The 16,222-nt window shown below is 44.0% G+C and overlaps 1 protein-coding gene across 1 annotated transcript in view; it reads left to right on the plus strand.

The window, feature by feature from the left end:
• Window positions 1-7,637: 7,637 nt before the first annotated feature.
• ivd (isovaleryl-CoA dehydrogenase) overlaps window positions 7,638-16,222 on the plus strand; it is a 141,111-nt gene continuing 132,526 nt past the window's right edge. The window contains exon 1 of the mRNA XM_063052909.1: window positions 7,638-7,869. Within this exon, the coding sequence (XP_062908979.1) occupies window positions 7,708-7,869 (162 nt within the window). The 5' untranslated portion in view covers window positions 7,638-7,707. The remainder of the gene's footprint in view (window positions 7,870-16,222) is intronic.

The raw sequence follows: 16,222 nt of genomic DNA on the forward strand, positions 1-16,222 counted from the left end.
AAGGCAACTACAAAAGCCTTAAGGAGGGAAAAGGTGAAATATGAAGGTAAACTAGCCAGTAATATCTTAGAGAATACCAAAAGGTATTTCAGATATATAAAGAGCAAAGAGTAGATATCCGTCTGATAGAAAATGATGCTGGAGAGGTACAGTAGTAATGGGGGACAAAAGGAAATGGCAGACAAACTGAATAAGTATTTTACATCCTTCTTCACTGTGTAAGACACTAGAAGTATGCCTGGAATTTCGAGACTGTCAGGGAGCAAACGTGAATTCAATTGCTATTACAATGGAGAAGGTGTTTGGGGAACTGAAAGGTCTGAAGATAGTATAGTGAAGTCACCTGGACCAGATGGACTATACCTCAGGGTTCTGAGAGATGTAGCTGAAGAGATTGTGGAGACATTAGTGATGATTTTCCAAGAATCACTACGCTCTGGCATGGTTCTGGAGGACTGAAAAATTCTGTTACTCCACTCTTCAAGGGGGGGGGGTGGCAGAAGAAAGGAAATTTTAGGCCAGTTAGCTTGATCTCAGTGGTTGGGAAGATGTTGGAGTTGATTGTTAAGGATGAGGTCTCAGGATACTTGGAGGCACATGATAAAATAGGTCAAATTCAGCATGGATTTCTTAAGGGAAAATCTTACCTGACAGATCTGTTGGAATTCTTTGAGTAAATAACAAGCAGGATAGACAAAGAAGAATCAGTGGATGTTCTATACTTGGATTTTCAGAAGGCCACACATAAAGTTGCTTGACAAGATAAGAGCCAGTGGCATTACAATAGAAGACTGGCTGATTGGCAGAAGGCAAAGAATAGGAACAAAGGGAGCTTTTTCTGGTTATCTACCAGTGACAAGCGATGTTCCGCAAGGGTCAGTGTTGGGACAGCTTCTTTTTACGTTATGTGTCAATGATTCGGAATTGATGGCTTTGTGGCCCAGTTTGCGGATGATACAAAGATAGGTGGCGGGTTAGGTAGTGTTGAGGAAGCAGAGAGGCTGCAGAAGGACATAGGCAGATTAGGAAAATGGGCAAAGAAGTAGCAGAACAAAATACCATGTTGGGAAGCGTATGGTCATGTACTTTGGTAGAAGGAACACAAGCGTAGATTATTTTCTACGTGGGCAGAAAATTCAAAAATCCAAGGTTCAGAGGGACTTGGGAGTCTTCAACTGGATTCCCTAAAGGTTAACTTACAAATTGAGTTGGTGGTGAGGAAGGCAAATGCAATGTTAGCATTCATTTTGAGAGGACTAGAATGTAAAAGCAACGATGTAATGCTGAGGCTTTATAAAGCACTGGTGAGACACGCTTGGAGCATTGTGAGAAGTTTTGGGTGCCTTATCTAAGAAAAAATGTGCTGACATCGGAAAGGGTTCAGAGGAGGTTCATGAGAATGATTCTGGGAATGAAAGGCTTATCATATAAGGAGCATTTGAAGGCTCTGGGCCTGTACTCACTGGAATTTCGAGGAATGAGGGGGATCTCACTCATTGTTAAGTGAGTTATCAAATGTTGAAAGGCCTCTGAAACACACCAGTTTCCTTGGCTGTGTAAGTCAAGGGAAGACAACCTCCGGCCCCGCCAAACTTTAGAGATTGAAGAGCACTGGATCCCACCCCAAACCTTGGTTTGTGTGAATGCTGGGTCATTTGCTACCCTGTTCCAAATTAATGCCAAGAAATAACAGACAGATCACTGCATACGATTAAAGGAATTATATTTATGAATCTTAAATAAAGGGTTAGTAAAGAATAACAAAAAGAGGGCCCATTCTAATTAAACAGTCAAATGTGCACAAGTTGGAGCTCATCTTGAACTTCCCTGTTACTCATGCACTGGGTCCCAGGTCAGCGTGAAAGCACACACCACCTTCTGAACGTCGCTTGTAATCCATCGGGAACAAACAGGTCTCCCCCCGGATCGTATGCTACAATCAGTTCTCCCCAGCGTGTTCTCTCTTCATCTCCTCTCGAGCCCAAGACCAACCTTATTGTCCCTCACCAAGAAAACCTCCCGCTAATTGCATGGCACATATTCCACATCATCCCTTATCTTCAACAATAACCCAAACAGGCTGAAACCAGAACAAGCAGCTCTTATAGAGCTGCACAAAATGAAATACATGAAAAATATGAACCAGGGCATTACAACTAGATAGAGTGGTTGTGTAGAGGATGTTTTCTATGGTGGGGGAGTCTAAGACCAGTGAGCACAGCCTCAGAATAAAGGAACATCCATTTAGAACAGAAATGAGAAGGAATTTCTTTAGCCAGAGGGTGGTGAATCTGTAGAATTCATTGCCTCATGTGGCTTTGGAGGCCAGATGAATGGTTGTATTTAAGGCGGAGATAGATAGGTTCTTGATTAGTCAGGGTGAGAAGGCAGGAAAATGGGGTTGAGAGGGTAAATGGAACAGTCACGATGAAATTGCAGAGCAGACTCGATGGGTTGAATGGCCTAATTCTGTCCTTATCCCTTATGGTCTAATGGTATTATAGATCTTCAATTATGTTGGCTGCTTTTCCAAGGCAGGGGAATATGCAGACACAGTCCACAGAGGTGAGGTTGATTTTCGTGATGGACTAAGTTGAGACAATACACCTCTGCAAATTACTTTGGTCCTCAGGCTCCTGTAACTCCTTCTTGATGGTAACAATGAGAAGAGGGCATGTCCTAAGTGATGGGCATCCTTAATGATGGATGTTGCCTTCTTTAGGCATTACCTTTTGAAGGTGTCCTGGATGCTGGGCAGGCAAGTGCCTTTGAAGGAGCTTGAATGAGTTTATAATTTTCTGCAGCTTTTTCTGATGATGTGCAGTGGCCCTTCCATCCCAGATGGTGATGCAACCAGTTAGAATGCTCTCCACAGTACATCTGTAGAAGCCTCTGAGTGACATAACAAATCTCCTCAAACCCATAATGAAGTATAACAACTGTCGTACCTTCTTTGAAATTGCATCAATATGCTGGGCCTGGGATAGATCCTCAGAGATGTTGACACCCAAAAACTTGAAACTGCTCACCTTTTCCATTTCTAATCCCTTGATGAGGACTGATGTGTGTTCCCTTGACTTTCCCTTCCTGAAGTCCACAACCAATTCCTTGGTCTGACATTGAATGCAAGGTTGTTGTTGTGACACCACTCAATCAGCTCCTCTATCTCAGTCCTGTACACCTCCTTGTCACCATATGAAATTCTGTTAACAATAGTTGTTTCATCAACTATTTTATAGCTGGTGTTAGAGCTGTGGTTAGCCACACACTCAGGGTGTAGAGAGAGTAAAGCAGTGGGCTAAGCACACATCCTTGCGGTGCCCCAGTGTTGATTGTCAGCAAGGAGATGTTATATCCCCTCTGCACTGACTCTCATCTCCAGTTTCAAAGGTACAGTTAATGTCAGAGATATGCATACAATATACACCCTGAAATGCTTTTTCTTTGCAACCAGCTATGAAAACAGAGGAGTGCCTCCAAAGAATGAATGACAGTTAAATGTTAGAACCCCAAACCCCACCCCAGCTCCCCCCACACACGTAGGCAGCAGCAAAGCAACAATCCCTCCTCCCCCACCAGCAAAAAAATGCATCAGCACCCACCAGCAAGCACTCAAGTGTACAGCAAAGCAACAGCAAAGACACAAACTTACAGTACCCCAAAGACTACTTGTTCACCTGGTATTCGACATACCACAGGCTCTCTCTCTCCCCCTAATAAGGAAAAAAGAAATATCTCCATTACACAGTGAGAGGGGAGGCATAACAAACAACTCACTGATTTCCAATGTTAAAAGTCCTTTAAAAGTCGCTTTTTCCAAGCTCTGTTCCCAAAGTTCTTGGGTCTCTGGGCACATAGCCAGAGATCTTCCATTTCCCATGACACACCTATTTCCCGCCGGGACACTGACTGTCTCCAGAGCCACGTGGTCCCGGAACTCTGAAGGTGAGCTAATTTCTTAGGCTGCATCCTTGGCTTATCAAATAATGGCCAGTCGTGAAACCCCGAAAGTGGGTCCCACTTCCGCAAAGAACCGAAGTCAGCGTGTAACTCCAGGTCAGGGTCTTCAAAAGAACCCTGAAAGGGAAAAATAGAGATATTAAAGATAGAAATGAAGCTGTTTCTGAAGATGCAAGCAAAGGAGTTGCCGTTAGTCGCCATTGTCTCCTCCGAAGCTCCTCAGTTGCATAAGGAGCTACAGAGGCCCAGGTTGTGGAACTGAAGATATTATAGTGTTGAACACTAATAAGCACAGCCTGACGTAGGTGTTACTATTGTCCAGGTGATCCAAAGCCAAGTGGAGAGCCAGTGAGATTGTATCCACTGTAGACCTATGGTGGCGACAGGCAAACTGCAGCAAGTCCAGATCTTTGCTTAGGCAGGAGTTGATTCTCATCATGACCAAACTCTCAAAGCACTTCATCACAGATGATGTGAGTGAACTGGATGATAGTCATTGAGGCAGCTCACCCTGCTCTTCTTGGCCACCGGTATGATTTTGAAGCAGGTGGGAACCTCTGACTGCAGCAGTGAGAGATTGAAGATGTCCTTGAAGACTCCTGTTAGTTGGTTGGCACAGGTTTTCAGTGCCCAGGCAGGTAGGTACATCGACAGTGAATGACGGCGCCACGTGGAGTGCAGTAGAACGGAGAAACATGAGTAGGTAGTTCCCTGAAGGTGGTGACACATTTAGACCTGGTAGTCAAGAAGGCATATGACATGCTTGCCTTCATTGGTTGGGTACTGAGTGCAAGAGTCATGATAACACAAGATAATCTGCAGGTGCTGGGATCAAAGCAACACTCACAGAACGCTGGAGGAACTCAGCAGGTCCGGCAGCATCCGTGGAGACGTCGACTCATCGTTTCCATGGATGCTGCCCGACCTCATGATATCACTTTATAGCTGTATAGGACGTTGGTGAGACTGCACCTAAAATTTTGAGTGCCATTTTGTTCGGCATACTATAAAAAGCTTAAGAAGATACAGAAAAGATTTACAAGGGTCTTCCTCGGTCTCAGGGAAAGGGAGGGGGGGGCTTAAATTAGTAAGGAGAGACTAGATAGATAGGGACTATTTTCCCTAAGGCATTGGAGGCAGAGGGGTGACCTTATAAGGCAAATAGTCAGTTTTTTCCCCCCAGGGTAGGGAATCTAAAACGAAAGACTATAGGGTTAAGGCAAGAAGGGAAAGATTTAAAAGGACCCAAGGAGCAATTTTTTTCCACAGCGAGTGTTTAGTACAAGGAACGCGTGGCCAGAGGAAGCTTTATCGCACACCCCGCTCTGGTCTTCTGCCTGCTCTGGATCTCTTTATCGCTAACTGCCGACAGGACATCAACCATCTCGACTTCACCGCACCTTGTCCCCATTCCAACCTCACTCCTTCAGAATGCTCTGCTCTCCACTCCCTCCGCACTAATCCTAACCTTATTATTAAACCCGCTGATAAGGGGGGTGCTGTTGTAGTCTGGCGTACTGACCTCTACCTTGCCGAGGCACAGCGACAACTCGCGGATACCTCCTCTTATTTACCCCTCGATCGTGACCCCACTAAGGAGCACCAGGCCATTGTATCCCATACCATCACCGACTTTATCCGCTCAGGGGATCTCCCATCCACTGCTACCAACCTTATAGTTCCCACACCCCGCACTTCCCGTTTCTACCTCCTACCCAAGATCCACAAACCTGCCTGTCCTGGCAGACCTATTGTCTCAGCTTGCTCCTGCCCCACCGAACTCGTTTCTGTATACCTCGAAACGGATTTATCCCCCCTTGTTCAATCCCTTCCTACCTATGTTCGTGACACTTCTCACGCTCTTAAACTTTTCGATGATTTTAAGTTCCCTGGCCCCCACCGCTTTATTTTCACCATGGATGTCCAGTCCCTATATACTTCCATGCCCCATCAGGAAGGTCTCAAAGCTCTACGCTTCTTTTTGGATTCCAGACCTAATCAGTTCCCCTCTACCACCACTCTGCTCCGTCTAGCGGAATTAGTCCTTACTCTTAATAATTTCTCCTTTGGCTCCTCCCACTTCCTCCAAACTAAAGGTGTAGCTATGGGCACCCGTATGGGTCCTAGCTATGCCTGCCTTTCTGTTGGCTTTGTGGAACAATCTATGTTCCATGCCTATTCTGGTATCTGTCCCCCACTTTTCCTTCGCTACATCGACGACTGCATTGGCGCTGCTTCCTGCATGCATGCAGAGCTCGTTGACTTTATTAACTTTGCCTCCAACTTTCACCCTGCCCTCAAGTTTACCTGGTCCATTTCTGACACCTCCCTCCCCTTTCTAGATCTTTCTGTCTCTGTCTCTGGAGACAGCTTATCCACTGATGTCTACTATAAGCCTACTGACTCTCACAGCTATCTGGACTATTCCTCTTCTCACCCTGTCTCTTGCAAAAACGCCATCCCCTTCTCGCAATTCCTCTGTCTCCGCCGCATCTGCTCTCAGGATGAGGTTTTTCATTCTAGGACGAGGGAGATGTCCTCCTTTTTTAAAGAAAGGGGCTTCCCTTCCTCCACTATCAACTCCGCTCTTAAACGCATCTCCCCCATTTCACGTACATCTGCTCTCACTCCATCCTCCGGCCACCCCACTAGGAATAGGGTTCCCCTGGTCCTCACCTACCACCCCACCAGCCTCCGGGTCCAACATATTATTCTCCGTAACTTCCGCCACCTCCAACGGGATCCCACCACTAAGCACATCTTTCCCTCCCCCCCCCCCGCTTTCCGCAGGGATCGCTCCCTACGCGACTCTCTTGTCCATTCGTCCCCCCCATCCCTCCCCACTGATCTCCCTCCTGGCACTTATCTGTGTAAGCGGAACAAGTGCTACACATGCCCTTACACTTTCTCCCTTACCACCATTCAGGGCCCCAAACAGTCCTTCCAGGTGAGGCAACACTTCACCTGTGAGTCGGCTGGGGTGATATACTGCGTCCGGTGCTCCCGATGTGGCCTTTTATATATTGGCGAGACCCGACGCAGACTGGGAGACCGCTTTGCTGAACACCTATGCTCTGTCCGCCAGAGAAAACAGGATCTCCCAGTGGCCACACATTTTAATTCCACATCCCATTCCCATTCTGACACGTCTATCCATGGCCTCCTCTACTGTAAAGATGAAGCCACACTCAGGTTGGAGGAACAACACCTTATATTCCGTCTGGGTAGCCTCCAACCTGATGGCATGAACATTGACCGCTCTAACTTCCGCTAATGCCCCCTTCCTGTCTTCTCCTATCATTTTGGATTTCCCCCTCTCCCTCCCACTTTCAAATCTCTTACTATCTCTTCTTTCAGTTAGTCCTGACGAAGGGTCTTGGCCTGAAACGTCGACTGTACCTCTTCCTAGAGATGCTGCCTGGCCTGCTGCGTTCACCAGCAACTTTGATGTGTGTTGCCAGAGGAAGCTGTATAGGTGGGTACAGTTACAAAATTTAAAATACAGGGACATGGACAAAAAAGGTTGGTAGAATGTATGCAAATAGCACTAGCTTTGGTAGGCATTTTGTTCACCCAGTAAATGTAAACCCACTCTCTCCCCCCCAAAGGCTGCAGCCACGGTTCGCTCAGCATCAGAGGCCCTCACTCACCATGGCAACCCGCTGCCGGAAGTGACGGCAGCCCAAATCCCGATCCCGCGGCCTGCCGGAGTTGCGTTCGCCGGGCCCCGAGTCTGCGCTGGCGGTGATGGCCTCTCTCCGTGCGCTCTCTGGGCAGTTGCTGGCAGTGAGCTGGCGGCGGGCCGTCGCTGGGTTGCAGCCTGCGATCCGACTGCATGGTCACAAGCACATGAGCAGTCTGCCTGGCATTGATGATGTGGTTAACGGGCTTACGGAGGAGCAGAGACAGGTAACCAGCAACCGACTAGAGCCGTGAAACACATAACCACAGAGGTCAGCCAGTTAACAATTAACTGGAGAAGAACTGGAGTTATGCAATTGGAAAATGAAACAAAGACTCTTAGAAAAAGAGCGTCCGTGGGGAGAAAAATTTTTTGTTCGTATTATAGGTCAAACGCCCTTTGTCAGAACTAGGAAAAATCAGAGTTTTGACCTGAAACATTGACAATTTCTTCCCCCCACCCCATGCTGTTGGACGTGCTGAGTTCTTTCGGCAGATTGTAGCTCTTGGTTAGGTCTGCAGCCTTTTGTCTAAGTAACAGAAAAGATGAGGAAGTTTGTGCTGTGTCTTGTCACGTTACAGTGAGACATTAGTAGTGGAATGGGGAATTAATGTGACAGAATCAGGTTTAATATCACCAGCGTATGTCCCGGACACTGGGAGCTCAAGGTCACTCTGTGCCCTGAGCCCAGGTGCTCTACTAAGCAGTCACCCAACCAGTGTTTGGGTTCTCTGGGGTAGAGGAGGTCACACTGTGAATGCCAAATGCAGTACACTAGATTGTAGAAGTGCAAATGAATCACTACCTTAACCAACAAGGACTGTTAGGATTCCTGGAGATGACCAGAAATCAACTCAACTCAAGTGTTCATCGGTTAATCAGAGATTGGTTCCAGTTTTTCTATGGCAGATAGTGGAGGTAACAGAAGTGAAACCAAATAGGTAACTAGACAGAAAGTTGAGGCAAAGAGTGGAGATAACAAGTGAAACCAAATGGGTAACCAGACAGCAATAAGAATATATAAGAAAAATACTGAAATGTCCAGCAGTTTAAGTAATAACTGTGGAGAGTTAACAAATAACCACACAGATCAATGACTATTAATCAGAACTAGGTAACCAGATACTACAGATCGAGAGAGTGGGTTACCAGAAACTAATAACTAATCACAAGTAGTAATTGACCATGAGCTAATTAAACATTAAAGCTTGGAGTGAAGGAAAAACTATGCAGAATGTAAGCCTCCAACAGACAACTTGGCTTAAACAATCCATGTTGTTTACACACAAAAAGAAACCACAGACTCCATTATATCCTGGCTGAATGCAGATGAACTACTTGGGCTAATTCTACTTTTCAGTGTCAGTATGTAGACTTGTAGATTGCAGCACATATCCTCATGCAGATGCTATTTAAATGTAGTGAGTTTCTGCTGTCATAAATCTTTCAGCCAGTTGTCTTTGACACAAAGGTTGGGGGTGTTGTGGATAGTGTGGATGGCTGTGAGAGGTTACAATGGGACATTGATAGGATGCAAAACTGGGCTGAGAAGTGGCAGATGGAGTTCAACCCAGATAAGTGTGAGGTGGTTCATTTTGGTAGGTCAAATATGATGGCAGAGTATAGCATTAATGGTAAGACTCTTGGCAGTGTGGAGGATCAGAGGGATCGTCTTTGAGGACACTCAAAGCTGCTGTGCAGGTTGACTCTGTGGTTAAGAAGGCATACGGTGCCTTGGCCTTCATCAATCGTGGGATTGAGTTTAAGAGCCGAGAGGTAATATTGCAGCTATATAGGACCCTGGTCAGACCCCACTTGGAGTACTGTGCTCAATTCTAGTCGCCTCACTATAGGAAGGACGTGGAAACAGTAGAAAGGGTGCAGAGGAGATTTACAAGGATGTTGCCTGGATTGGGGAGCATGCCTTATGAAAATAGGTTGAGTGAGCTCGGCCTTTTCTCCTTGGAGTGACATAGGATGAGAGGTGACTTGAGGTGTACAAGATGATGAGAGGCATTGATCGTGTGGCTAGTCCGAGGCTTTTCCCCAGGGCTGAAATGGCTAGCACAAGAGGGCATAGTTTGAAGGTGCTTGGAAGTAGGTACAGAGGAGATGTCAGGGGTAAGTTTTCTTACACAGAGAGTGGTGCGTGCGTGGAATGGGCTGCTGGCGGTGGTGGTGAAGGTGGAAACGGTAGTGTCTTTTAAGAGACTCCTGGATGGCTACATGAGGCTTAGCAAAATAGAGGGCTATGGGTAAGGCCTAGGTAGTTCTAAGGTAGGGACATTTGGCACAGCTTTGTGGGCTGAAGGGCCTGTATTGTGCTGTATGTTTTCTATGTTTATATGTTTCAGTAAATTTAAGATACTGATAACTCTTGGGTGACAATTATTTTTCTTCAACTCTTTTCTAGTTTGGAAACTTACCATTTTAAATCAGTGTCCCTATTATGGTTTGGGAGGAGTTACAGCCCTTCCAAAATATGCATTACAGATTTGATTATGCAGAGGACATTAAAAGGTGATCTTGCCATTATTTTGTACTGATTATTTGTAAAGTTTACAAAATATAAAGTGGATGTTCTAACTTTTTTTCTAATTTACAATTACAATTTGTTAATACATTAACAATAAAATTGTGATAATTTGATCATCCTCTGAGGGCACAAGTAGTATGCTGTGACTGTGGGAGAGATTGTGTAAGAAAAGGACTTTTTGGGAATGATGAGTTTTTTTTTCACATTTTTGGGGTGTGTCAGGCTTTCTAGATTGCCATTGGCTGATTAAGTGTGCTGACCTTTGAACCTGAACTTGAGTTATAGATTAACTGTTAAGGTCCTGCCTTTAATTTTCATCTTTAATTATTATAGGGAGAATTGAAATATTTGTTTAAAGGGTCGCTTATGATTCTGACTATGCTTAAAAACTATAAGGACTTTTCTTTTTGAGGTTTTTCTCTGCGATTTTAATCTTCTTCCAATTGTGACAAGAAGGTTTTTCAGAATCAGTATCATTAACACTGATTTAAGTATGACGTGAAATGTTTTGTTTTGTGGCAGCAGTACAATGCAAAGGCATGAAATTACTATCTTCCTTTTCATGTGCCTTGCACGTTACACACTTGGGCGATCATGGCTTTACACATCGAACGATCCCTCGCAGCGTCAATGATACCTCGCACACTTAGATCTGTTAGTTCTTTCACAGTTTCCCTATATTTTCTTCTTTGCCTTCCTTTTCCGCGTTTCCCAGGCATACGGCCTTGTAATGTAAGGCATTCTATTTCTCCCTTTCTGATGACATGGCCCAGGAATTTACGTTTCCTCTCATTTAATGTTCTCATTAAAGATCTTTTTGTATGGGCATGTTGGAGTACTGTCTCATTAGTTACCCTATCTCTATATGATACTTTCAGCATTCTTCTAAGAAACCACATTTCTGTTGCTTCTAAGTTTCTTTGGAGTTCTGGTGTTATATTCCATGTTTTGGAAGCATACAGCAAGATTGACCAGATGTAACATTTTAGTAGCCTAAGCCTTGTTGTCATAGAAATGTGTCTGTTGGTAAAATTGGGTTTCATTTTTTGGAAGTTGGTTTGGGCAATGGCAATTCTTCTTTTTCTTCTTTTTATTTCTACTTATAGCGAAATTACTATAAACGATAAAAATCAATGAATAGTGCAGAAAGAAGAAATAGCGAGGCAGTGTGCATGGATTATTCAGAAATCTGACAGCAGAAGGGAGACAGCTGTTTGTGAATCATTGAGTGTGGGTCTTCAGGTTTCTGTACCTCCTCCCTAATAGTAAAGGCGAAAAGGAGTGAAGTTCCAGATAGTAAAGATCCTTAGCGATGGATGTTGCCTTCGTGAGACGCCGGCTCTAGAAGTAGTCCGTGAGCTAGTAAGGTTGATCGGTACCATCTGGGGGGAATAATGCTCACAGTGATTTTTGGCAAGGTATACATCTCTAGAGTTAGAAAACGTGATAGCATTGCGCCAGTGGTGGCTTTATTACTTCAAATAAGTAATCACATTTTGTATATATTCCATATTAACATCAGTACAGCAGAAAATGTTACCCCACCCTCCAAAAGGTAAAAAAACCTCATTTGGAGAGATTTCTGGAGTTTTATCAATGTCATGATATTTTCCATACTGTTGTATCAAATCAAAACAATCTTAAGCTTTTGTCATAGCATATAGAATTACAGTACAATAATTCAAAGGTGTAGTTCCACACGGCCATATCCTAGGCCCCATTTGGTTATAAAATGAATATATTTAATCAAAGACGGCTTTCCATACTTTGTTTTCCATAACTTATTTTCATAACCTATTAATAATCATAATAATTTGCCAAGTCTTCCACGTCTTCCACATCTTCATCTGAACTTTCCACACTCTCTGAGGTGGATGCCTGGTTCTCACAGTCTGCCAGTCTACACATGTCAGTACACCTGAGGCCATTTGCAACCTATGTTCCCTCTAAGCTGTGGGCGTGGGCACACGCACACGTCTTTCAACCAGCGCACAAAGGAAATTAATGTGCGCACAAAAGGTTAGTTACCTAAAATAATGTAGTAATTAATAATTATACTTATTGAAAATAATCTTTTAGCTAAATATTTCTGTTAACTAGTTAGTAGGTTTTTTCAAATACCACAATGCATGTCACTAATTTATGTCACCTCACCTTTCCTATTCCGGTTTGTACAGCCACATCACGGCGGCAGCCATCTTTGTTGGACAGTGTTCATATCGTAAAGTTTACAAAGATCTGTTTCAAATCCTGTAGATAGCTTACTAAGTTTTTATTGAAAAAGATCAGTGAAATGACCCTCTGGCTAAATACTGTCACAGGAAATTGATAAACATCACATATAAAGTAGCTTTACAGGTTTTAAGTGATGTATTTGGTGAGCACGTGACCAAGTGGTTAAGGCATTGGACTAGCGACCTGAAGATCGTGAGTTCGAGCCCCAGCTGAGGCAACGTGTTGTATCCTTGAGCAAGGCACTTAATCACACAGTCCTCTGTGACGACACTGGTGCCAAGCTCTATGGGTCCTAATGCCCTTCCCTTGGACAACACTGGTGTCGTGGAGAGAGGAGACTTGCAGCATGGGCAACTGCTGGTCTTCCATACAACCTTGCCCAGGCCTGCGCCCTGGAGAGTGAAGATTTTCCAGGCGCAGATCCATGGTCTCGCAAGACTAACGGATGCCTTTAATTTGATGAACTGGCTGCACTGTGCAAGATTCTGCAAAAGGGTGGCCTGACAGTAATTCGCTTCATTTTGCGCGAGGCAAAATTAACAAGGTAAGAAAGCAGTATCTGGGAGGCAATGTTTCGTGGAGTGACAAAGTCAAAGTTTTTCTAAGCAAACAATGCGAAGAAAACGTCACAGTAGATACAAGTTCACTGTTGATTTTTATAAATAGTCTTTGTGTTCATTTAGAAGAAAGGTTTCCTGAAGATGAGGTTCAAGAATGGTCAGCTTTTGATTCCTCCGCAATTGTAGGTTGTGACTTCACATTTGGCGATGAGCAAGTTAATGCCTTATGTCTAAAATATCATGATTTTCTAGCTCAAAATACTGTAATAGTTAGATAGTTTAATGATTTCAAATTTTCAGTGCAAGAAAAAATTAAATCCAAACTGATTTCAAACTTAACGTGCATTCTAACTCCTCTTTGCCCGACGCCAGCCCCCTAGGCCTGAGTCGACATAGTAGTAGTACTAACTCCTCTTTCCTAATCACATGTCCAATGAAGTTACGTTGCCTTTTCATGATCTTATACATTATTTCTCTTTTTGTGCTTGCTCTGTTCATGACATCCTCGTTAGATATTCGTTTCATCCATTATGTTCTTTGCATCCTCCTCAAAAACCGCATCTCTGCTGCTTCAATTCGTTTCCTTTATTGTCCAACATTCTGAGTCATATAACATCACTGGATAAACGTAACATTTCAGTACTCTGAGGCGGGTTGTCGTGCCTAGTTTAGTATTGGTCAGTATACTCTTCATTCTCCTAAAGGTGTCTTTTGCCATCCCTATTCTTTTGATGTCCATGTCGCACCTGCCATCTGATATCACCCAGCTTCCTAAGTAGGGCTGTATACCTTGCCAAAAATCACTATAAGAATTATTCCCCCCAGATGGTACCGATGGCCCAAATTTGGGGTCCTGGCTCATGGACTAAAGATGTTCTCGATGGTGAAGAGGGTTGTGCCCTTAATGGAGTTGGCTGTGTGTGAACCCTCTGCAGCCTTTTGCATTCCTTTTATTCTGATTCTTCATACCATGCTGTGATGCACCAGTCAGAATTCTCTCCACCGGACATTTGTAAATATTTCTAAGCGTTTTGGGTGACAACCAAGTTACCTCAAAATCCTAATGAAGTAGAACTGCTGGCATGTCTTCTGCATAATTTCATCAAAATGTTGGGTCCGTGTTAGATCCTCTGAGATTTTGACACCCAATAATTTGAAACTATTCACCCTTTCCACCACCTTCCCCTTAATGGTGTGTGTTCTCCCGTCTTCCCTTCTTGAAGTCCACAATTAATTCCTTGGTCTTGCTGATGTGAGTGTATGGTTGATTGGCATTGTTTCAACACCAATGAACCAGCTGATATATCTAACTCCTGCACGCCTTCCCATTGCCATGTGAGCTTCTACCCAGATGTTCAAGTTTATTGTCATAGCCATGTATACCCATGGTATAAATGTCATAAAATTAACTTTTTGCAAGAGTGACACAGAATGAGCAAAAGACCCTTCCTCCAAGCCATGACAAAATCTTGATATTGATTTTCATGCCTGAATGCTACTGTGAAAGGTGCAGTTCCCATCAGGATAAGAATGGTCTTCAGTGACTGACAGTGACTATTCCTCAGCTTTCCCTTGATAACCTCTGGCTGCAGAACTTAACATGGATAAGTGGCAGAGCCAGCTCATGTGAACTTACCTCTATTATATGGTGTCTTCAGAATTAACTTTGACAATAACTTGTATTTTCTCATCAGTTTTAATCTGGAAATGCATTATTTTTGTCATGGTGGTGACCTATAACTACTTCAGGGCCCCTTGGTTAATGGCATAAAAAAAAGGTTGGAAAGCCCTGAGCTAGTTTCACCATCCATCAGTGCTTGAGCTCCTAAGTTTGCTGACAAAAGAAAACTGTGTGAATTGTAAAGAAGATACAAAGAAGTTTTAAGGTTTTGACGTTAAGGACTGAGATGAGGAATTTTTTCCCCACCTGGGTGATGAACCTGTGGAATTCTCTCAAAAAGAAGGCTGTGGAGGACAATTCACTGAATATTTGTACGAAGGAAATATATTTCTATGACCATAAAGACATAGGAGCAGAATTACACATAAAAGTTGCTAGTGAACGCAGCAGGCCAGGCAGCACCTCTTCCTAGAGATGCTGCCTGGCCTGCTGCGTTCACCAGCAACTTTTATGTGTGTTGCTTGAATTTCCAGCATCTGCAGAATTCCTGTTGTTAGCAGAATTAGGCCATTTGGCCCATCGAGTCTGCTCCACCATCGATTCATGGCTGATACTTTTTTTCCCTCCTCAGCCCCACTCCACAGCCTTCTCCCCATAATCTTTGATGCTGCATCCAATCAAGAACCTACCAAGCTCTGCCTTAAATATACCCAACAACCTGGTCTCCACAGCTGCCTGTGGTAATAAGTTCCACAAATTCACCATCCTCTGGCTAAAGAAATTTCCTTGTATCTCTGTTTTAAATAGATGCTCCTCTATCCTGAGGCTGTGTCCTCTTGTCCTAGGCTCCCCCACGATGGGAAACATGTCTAGACCTTTCAACATTTGAAAGATTTCAATGAGTTCCCTCCCCACCCCCCCCCCCAATCCTTTTAAATTCCAGTGAGTACAGACCTGGAGCCATCAAACGATCACATGTTCCTCATATGATAAACCTTTCGTTCCTGGAATCATCCTTGTGAACCTCCTCTGAATCCTCTCCAATGTCAGCACATCTTTTCTTAGATGAGGATCCCCACAATACTCAAGGTGAAGCCTCACCAGTGCCTTATAAAACCATAGCATCACATCCCTGCTTTGTATTCTAGACCTCTTGAAATGAATGCTAACATTGCATTTGCCTTCCTCACCACCGACTGTACCTGCAAGTTAACCTTTAGGGTGTTCTGCACAAGGACTCCCAAGTCCCTTTGCATCTCAGGTTTTTGGATTTTCTTCTCATTTAGAAAGTAGTCTGCACATCTATTTCTTCTATCAAAGTGCATGACCATGCATTTTCAGCATTGTATTTCATTTGCCACTTTCTTGCCTATTCTCCTCATCTGTATAAGTCCTTCTGCAGCCTGCCTGTTTCCTCAACACTGCCTGCCCCTCCACCAATTGTGGTATCATCTGCAAATTTACAACAAAGCCATCTATTCCATTATCTAAATCATTGATATACAGCATAAAAAGAAGTGGTCCCAACACCAATTGCTGTGGAACACCACTTGTCACTGGCAGCCAACTAGAAAAAGATACATCGGACTTTAGCTTCTCCTTCTCAAACTGCACGGTGAATTCTATCA

This window comes from Mobula hypostoma, chromosome 1, assembly GCF_963921235.1.
Source record: "Mobula hypostoma chromosome 1, sMobHyp1.1, whole genome shotgun sequence".
Taxonomy (NCBI): domain Eukaryota; kingdom Metazoa; phylum Chordata; class Chondrichthyes; order Myliobatiformes; family Myliobatidae; genus Mobula; species Mobula hypostoma.